The sequence below is a fragment of the Meriones unguiculatus genome, chromosome 5, assembly GCF_030254825.1.
Source record: "Meriones unguiculatus strain TT.TT164.6M chromosome 5, Bangor_MerUng_6.1, whole genome shotgun sequence".
Classification (NCBI taxonomy): Eukaryota; Metazoa; Chordata; class Mammalia; order Rodentia; family Muridae; genus Meriones; species Meriones unguiculatus.
Window position 1 is genome coordinate 51,174,416 of NC_083353.1, and position 8,588 is coordinate 51,183,003.

The following is an 8,588-nucleotide window of genomic DNA, read 5'->3' on the forward strand; positions in this document are numbered from 1 at the left end:
TAGAGAAACCCTGACTTGAAAAACCGAGAGAGAGAGAGAGAGAGAGAGAGAGAGAGAGAGAGAGAGAACGAGGAGGAGGAGACAGAGGTAAGAGGGGCAGGGAGGGGGAGAGAGACAGACAGAAAGAGACATAGAGAATGAATGATTAATGACTGAATGAAAAAGAGAGTGAATGACTACTTGGCCAGCAATGAAGAGGGCAGTGAGATAAATGACCCTGTGCATGTGGGTCTGACAATCAAGTGAGATGCAGCTATTACCCCTGAATAAACCAAACATGTGGATCAGGAGAGGTTAATTTTTTATAACTTGTGGAAATGTTTAATGTACAAGAAAGTTTGTATTTTGAGACAGGCCTACAATGGTCTGCACAGTTCAGTTTTGCATGGGAAGCATCAGGACAGTGGGGACAATGGGGACTATGGGGATGGCCTCAAGGGAGTCTGAGATGGAGCTGAGTTCTTTTTGGATGAGGTGGAATTGGGATGAATTGACATGTTGTTGCCATCTCAGTGTTGGGGGGTAATGCTTCATTACCAGTATTTGTAATGAAGAGTTTTCTCTTTTCTCCTCAGATTTTTGGTACTTCAAATACACACACATACAATGAATAAAGCCAGCATACTCCACACTAACACAAACATTAAAATCACCTTGTTCTCTGAAATGAGTGTTGGGATCTCAGCCAACAGCATCCTTTTCGTCTTCCATCTCTGTATGCTCATTGGTGCGCACAGGCCTAAGCTCATTGATCTCGCCATTGGTTTCTTGGCCCTGACCCAACTACTGATGCTGCTAACTATGGGACGCATAGCTGCAGACATGTTTATGTCTCAGGGGAGGTGGGACCCCACCACATGCCAATCCCTTATCTATCTGCACAGGTTCTTGAGGGGCCTCTCCCTTTGTGCTGCCTGTCTGCTGAATGTCCTCTGGACCATCATCCTCAGCCCTAGAAGCTGCTGCTTAGACAAGTTTAAACATAAATTTCCCCATGACATCTCCTGCGCCCTTTTTCTTTGTGTTCTCTACATGTCTTTTAGCAGTTACCTCCTGGTATCAATAAGTGCCATCCCCAATTCGACCTCAGATAATTTTATGTATGTTACTCAGTCTTGCTCACTTCTCACACTGAGTTACTCCAGACAAAACACATTTTCCACACTGGTGGTCTTCAGGAAAGCCTTTCTTATAAGTCTCATGGTGTTCTCCAGCGGGTACATGGTGACTCTTTTATACAGACACATGAAGCAGGCCCTGCATCTTCACAGCACCAAACTTTCTCCAAAAGCATCCCCAGAGCGAAGGGCCACCCGGACCATCCTGCTGCTCATGAGCTTCTTTGTGGTTCTCTACATTTTGGACAGTGTTATCTTCCACACAAGAATGAAGTTCAAAGATGGCTCTCTGTTTTACTGTATCCAGATTCTTGTGTCCCATGGCTATGCCACAGTCAGTCCTCTTGTGTTTATTTGCACTGAAAAGCATATAACTAAATTTTTAAGGTCACTGTGGGACAGGAAATTAAATATCTGATTAATCAATGATGGGTAAAATTGTACACTCCTTAATACAATCCAATATGTTGCCATCATATCATGACATAGTAGGAACATTCTGTGGCTTAAACTGATATGTGAAAACATCCTTTTAACATTCCATCTGTTTACTCTGTGTGTGGATGGCAAGTATATAAAACAATATTAAACTGCATTCCCACTCAGATATCACATGAAGTTTATCTTTCTCAATGGGTTTTCAAAGGAGGTCTGTGAAATGGCTCTCATCTGTCTTTTTTAGCACATTACTTTTTATTTATTTATTTATTTATTTATTTATTTATTTTGGAATTTGTGGCAGGGTTTCTCCATGTAGCCCTGGCTATCCTGGGCTTGCTTTGTAGATCAGGCTGACCTCATACTCACAGAGATCTACCTGCTTCTGCCTCCCTGAGTGCCGGGATCAAAGGCATGTGCCATCATGCCCAGATTACTTTTAATTTTTTTAAAAAATGATTTAACTTTTAACTGTGTGTGTATGTTTTTGTGTCTGTGCTTGTGTCTGTGTGTGTGTGTGTTTGTGTGTGTGTATGTGTGTGTGTGTGTGTGTGTGTACGTGAGTGCAGGTCATCCTGGAGGCCAGAAATGTCAATTACTCTTAGAGCTAGACTTATAGGCAGTTGTGTGCCACCCAAGGGTGAGTGGTGATGATTGAACTTGAGTCTTTTAGAAAACAGTTTGCATATGTGCTGAGCCATCTCTCTGGCACAGCCCATTACTTTAAATATGACATTTTCAATAAATCAATGCCTCAGTTGTTTATATTTGGAAAAATATACAAGGAAACACTGTTTTGAGAATAAATTATCACAGGATGCAGAACACACACACACACACACATACACAGAGCCAAAATGATATGCAGAGAAGCATCCTGTCATTTGCATAATGGTGCTCCTATGGCCTGATTTAAAACAGTCAAAGTAGAAACAGCCACTGTCTAGAAGTGTCAGGATGTAGGATCAGGTCATGGCCTCCCCTTGTTAAGGAATGCTAGTCAGAACATGAAGAACACCTCGAATGTCTGCGATGCCAGTCAGACACACTGCACAATCTTGATGAGTTGCTTATGAAAGATGGAGCTTAGATGTGTCAAAGGAATAGAGACCATAGACAAAGTGCTTTATCTGGGCTCAAAAAATCCAAATTTAAGTAGGAAACTAGTCACAGATAGTTACTCAGCTGCACTATTGATATACTCCAGGGACCTGAGGGCTTGCAGCATGCCTGCTTAATTGAGACTAATCAGATACCTGCCCAGAGCACACTTCATGTAAGAGAACACGGACTCAGTCACACAAGTCACACAGTTGAGCACACTCACAGGAAGACTTCACACAGCTGAACCCACTCACAGGCATACTTTACAGTGCAGAACACACACTTAGAGACTTACTTCCCACAGTAAAACTGTTATCTGTCACTCAGTGTGAGGATATGTCACAAGCATGGACCCCACTCACACCCAGAATCGAGTAATTTCAGTGTTGACACTTACATATAATCTAAAGAAATAACTGAAAACTGGTTAGTGGAAAAAGAAAGATCAGAGAAGATCTGTTCCATGTTCTGTCTACACTCTGAGTGAGACCTAGAGCCTCAGACAGGATGTAAATTAACAAAAAGAATGGAATTTAACTAGGTAACATGAGAGAACATTTCACACACCAAGGACATGGAGGAGAAGAAATAAACCACACAACTGTAAGTTGTATAAACCCACGAGCAGACATTTGCCTGGTGGCTCAAGTCTATAACCATGAAATCAAAACAGGAGGATAGTGAGTTCAAGGCCAGCCTGAGCTACAGGATGAGTCCAGACTAGCACATAACAGTCACAAAGCAAAAATAATTATAAGAATAAAATATTATTTTAAAATCCAATATAAGATGGGTGGTGGAGGCGCAAGCATTTAATCATAGCACTCAGATGGCAGAAACAGGAGATTCTCTGAGTTCAAGGTGAGCCTAGATTTTAAATCAGGTTCCAGGGCAACTAGGGCTACACAAAGAAACGCTGACTCAGAAAAAAATTCCAAATTAAACAAAAGGAAATGTGCACAGGAAAGGATTAATCTTACTTCTTCACAGTGGGTGAAGAGCATAAATGAATGTGCTGATCCCATGGTAAAGGTGAGCTGTATGATGGTGGCAAAATCAAGCCCATGGATTCATAAACACAGGGTGGACAGGTACTGCTCAGCCCTGACATAAACCATGCTCTGCACACATTTTCTCAATATGAGGAGATGGGCAGGCTGAGTCCATGTTGTAGAGGAGGAAACTTTTTCTCCTCCCTGGATGTAGTGCACCCTCAGTGCCACAGTCACCCAGCATGCACTAGGTCTGCAGAAGGTTTGCTTCTTTCCATTGCACTCTTTATTTCTGTTTGTCAGGCTAGACAATTTGAGATATCTTAGCTGACATTCTTGTAGTATCTCTTTTAGTAAACATTCTTGTCTTATTCTGCATCATCATTAATCACCCAGTTAAATTTTGTGAACTATTTTGCTGACACATTTTCCCTTCCTGCCTTCTCCCTATAAAGTTGTGTGAAATTTTTCAAATAAGTGAGAGCTGGATCAGATTGTACACTTGCTTTCCCTCTTTGTGTCTCTTTCCCAACACATTCTTTTCACCCCTTCTTAGGATCGCATTGAACTACTACTGGACGGGACATACTTGGCGCCCAACATGGGGTTGAGGCACGGGAATCAAATTGAATGTCCTTCTTTGTGTACCCACACTCCTACATAGGATCTGGTGCTTCCACATGGGAAGTGATTGAAGGTAATGCATTGAGATCTCCATGGGACTGCCCATCTGTGAGTTTGATCCATTGAGGTAAGTCAAAATGACGAATTATTGGACAAAAATTGAGCAAGCATGACTTATTCTTACAGGATCTCAAGCAGTCCTTCAAGACACAAGGAGTAAAGGTAAACAAAAAGGAATCTCACAAGCTAAAGAGTTACTTTAAAAATTAGAGCAGCCAAACAGGCAGAAAAAAAGTACTTCTAAGGTTATTTCAAATGTTCATAAAGGAGCTCAAACAGATTTGTGTAATTTGACAGCAGAAAATAATTTAGGAGACAAGCCCTAGATAATGAGTATAAAACAGAGTCAGAAGGGAAAAATAAAGTTGCCAAGTCTCATAATTCAGAATGGCCTCCTGCACCCACCTCTCTCTAACCCTAACAAAGAAAAAAGGCCCCCAGTCTGGCGGGGACAGAACACAGGGCCGGAGCTCAGTGAGCAGGAAAATCGGGGACACTACATGCCTCCTTCCCTCTCCCCTACCAGAAGCTAGGCTTGGATGGCTTGCAGAGAACTGGGTGGATTGGAATGCTCACACCCTCTGAATCAGCCTAAGACCAGCCTCTACCAGCTGCTGAGCTGAGCAGCAGTTCACCCTGCCACCATCCTCCTCTCATCTCTTCTCCCAGGAGCTTCATTCAGTGTTGGCTCTTGGACATGGGCCAGAGGGATGGAGCCACTTCTAGTTTTAAAGTTTAAATTGTGTGCTCTGATAAATTCTGAAATTTACATCTAGTTCTGACTTTTGAAATCATGGTTATGCTCTATAAATTCACTCCTAAGGAGGATGTTTTGTTTTAATATTACAAAAACAGGTTTAAAAAAATATGCAAATGTTTAAAAAGTAGGTACCACAGTTGTTCTTGTCTTTGTCACTGTTATTGTTTTTATCTGCCAGCTGTCTGTTTTGGTTTCTGGTTTTGGTTTGCTTGCAAGATCTGGAAAAATTGGAGAGTTTCCATTCTGGTCAAGGGAATCTGGGGGATGCCCCAGTTCCCAGGAAAAGACCTATAACTGCTACACTTTTTTCAGGACAAAAAGAGAGGGTCGGTGGGACCTTATTCTTTGTGAAGAGAGGGCTAAGGGGGCTCTGCTCCTTCGGGAATCTATGTGTGTATATGTTTCTATGTGTGTATATGTATATCTGTGGACTTAAAATGACGATAAACTGTGGACTTAAATGTGACTGATGATATTAATATTTTTGGACATGAGACAGTGCAAATCAACACCTCTGAGTTTGGTCCTGGACCATTAGACTTAAATTCTATAAAACATTTTAAAATTTATTGGTTATTTTAAAATGGTAATCCTTGGACAGTCTAACAAAAATCTTAAAAATAGTTTCTCAACCCTTTGGGGGAGGTCAAAAGACCTTGGTTATTTATTTTATTAATTTTAAAAAGTAAAACCAAGCAATGCTGTTTTAACCAATTAAAAAAATTTTAGTTATTACAATATATCATGCAAAAAAACCTATAAAATATGTTGTTCTTCATTTTAAAAGGCTGGAGATTCTTCAATGCAAAAAGTTTGCTTATGCTCTTTTACAGGACAAAAAGGACAACAGTTCCATGTTAGCCCAGGGTTAAGCAGGGTTATATTCAGATCACTGTTAACCACTATATAAAATATATGCCTGATGGATAGTACCTAAATAAATGATTTAATAGTGTTTCTTTCTGGCCTATAGATTTGGTATGGCCAGAATAGTCCATTTTTTGAGGGTTGCAGGCTAAGTTTAGTTCTCTGTTTAATGCTAAATAAAACTTTTGTCGTTTAATTTTTTGCTGTTAAGTTTTAATACAATATGATAAATAAGACTTGCTAGCCCCTTTATAAATTATGTTTAATTAAAAGTTTTGCCTTGATTTTAGCTTGAAAAGAGCAGATTAAAAGTTATGCTAAAGATTATAATTGAGTACAAGATTGAGTTTTACCTCGTCTCTTTGTTTAGGCTGTATTTTCTTAAGGTTAAATTTAAAATGGGTAACTATCACAAAAACACCAGAGACTGGGAGTCCCAGTCAGGAGAAAATCCCACAAGGAAGAAAGGAAACAGTATTGGCCTTGGGTCACCCAATCTTTCACTGTAAAAGGTCTTGCATAATGGCAGGTGCGAGCCACCATTACTGAATTGGGCTCTAGCAGAGAGCACGTAGAGCCCAGAGACTGCTGTACACCCAGCTCTCTGTCACAGACAGAGTTGTGTGCCCCAGGGCACCAGATTCTGGGAGTCTCTTTCAGGAGAAAACCCCACAGGGAAGAAAGCAGACAGGGACAGACTTAGGCCACACAGTATATCCCTAGAAAAGGTCCCACAGACCAGTGGGCAGGCGTGCCACGAGTCCAGAAACCTGCTGTGTGCCAACAGTTTTTCACAGACAGAACTGTGCGCCACAGAGCACCAGAGACTTGGAGTCCCTGTCGGGAGAAATCCCCGACAGGGAAGGAAGCAAATGGGGGAGACTTAGGCCCCCCAGTATATCCCCGGTAAGGTCCCACAGACTGGCCCAACCCATGGACCTGCTGTGCACCAACTAGCCTGCTGCTGCCAGGAGAGCAGTAACCACCTGCCACAGATTACCACTTTGGTACTGGGGCCCATAGCCCCACCCTCAAACTTACAGAAGCCTGGGATCCCTGAGATCAATCCCCAGATGCTCCAAGTGGCAACCAGCTATCCCTAACAAATTGACTAAACCAAGGGACACCCAGGTTAAAGCAGCAGCTCAATAAATTTACAGCAAGAAACCCAGAAGCAGGGCATCTGTCTCCAGGAATTCTCAGGGTAAAAGAAGAGCCCTCTCCACTAATAGGGACCATAGTTACCACTCAGGTCTGTATGCCTGAGGTGAGCTCTGGCAAGTCCCATACAACACCGGCCATACAGTGACCAAACCCAAAAAGCTGAGGAGGCTTCCTTCAGGAAAAACCATCTTCCTGCCAAGGGGATTCTCTCCAATACAGGATTCCAGGAATCACCAGAAACTAACACCCAACACCCAAGATAGCCCAATGGGTAGAGGCCAGTGTAAAAGCTCAACCAACAAAAGACAGACCAATATGACATCTCCAGAACCCAGTTATCCAGTGGCAAGTAGCCCTGGACACCCCAGCCTAACTGAAATTCAAGAAGATGACATAACCTCTATGCTCATGAAGAGGATAACACAGGAAACAAATAAAATGCGTAAAGACCTAGAGGCAGATAAATTCAAACAGCTTACAGTCATCTGTAAAGAAATAAAGTAAGATAAAGAAAAAGAGATTATGGCCATCTGTAAAGAAATACAGGAAGTTGCAGCCAAACAGTTTGAGGTATTTAGAGAGGAAATACTTACATCACTGAAACAAATTAAAGAAACAGAGGATTGTTCAAACAAACAGCTGAAGGAATTGAAGGAAAATCAGGAAAATACACAGTCAGATATGTGAAAGAAATAAAAAAAAGGCTGAAGATCTGTAGATAGAATTGAAAAAAAAATTAAAGAAAACACAAATGGAAAAAATTGTGGAGAGAAAGAAATTAGGGAAGCAAACAAGAACTACAGAGGTTGGCATAAGCAATAGACTACAAGAGATGGAAGAAAGAATCTCAGGTGTGGAAGATACAATGGAAGAAATAGATGTATCTGTCAAAGAAAACGTTAAATCTAAAAAATTCTGGACACAGATGGTCCAAGAAATTCAAGACAACATAAAAACACAAAACCTAAAAATAATAGGAATAGAGGAAAAAGAAGATTCCCTCCTCCAAGTCCCAGAGAATATTTTCAACCAAATCATTAAAGAAAATTTCCCAAACTTAAATTAGAGGCCAATAAGAATACAAGAGGCCTACAGAACACCCACTATATTAGACCAGAAAAGAAAATCCTCCTGCCACATGATAATCAAAGCAGTAAGAATTCAGAACAAAGAAAAACACTAAAAGCTGCAAGGGAAAAATGCTAAGTTACATATAGTGGCAAGCTCATCCAAATCACACCTGACTTCTCAACTGAGACTATGAAAGCCAGAAGGGCCTGGATGAATATCATGCAGGCCCTAAGGGAACACAGATGTTAGCCCAGGCTACTATACCCAGCAAAACTCTCAGTCCTCATAGACAGAGAACAAAATGATATTCAATGACAAAAACAAATTGAAAAATACCTACACACAAATCCAGTGTTACAGAAGACACTAGAAGGAAAAATGCAACTCAAG

At 41.2% G+C, this 8,588-nt stretch overlaps 1 protein-coding gene across 1 annotated transcript; it reads left to right on the forward strand.

Annotated features, from left to right (window-relative positions):
* The first annotated feature begins 606 nt into the window (after nucleotides 1-606).
* Nucleotides 607-1,536, forward strand: LOC132654081 (vomeronasal type-1 receptor 44-like). Its single transcript, XM_060383352.1, has one exon. It carries the CDS (start codon nucleotides 607-609, stop codon nucleotides 1,534-1,536), a length of 930 nt encoding a protein of 309 aa, XP_060239335.1.
* Nucleotides 1,537-8,588: the final 7,052 nt, after the last annotated feature.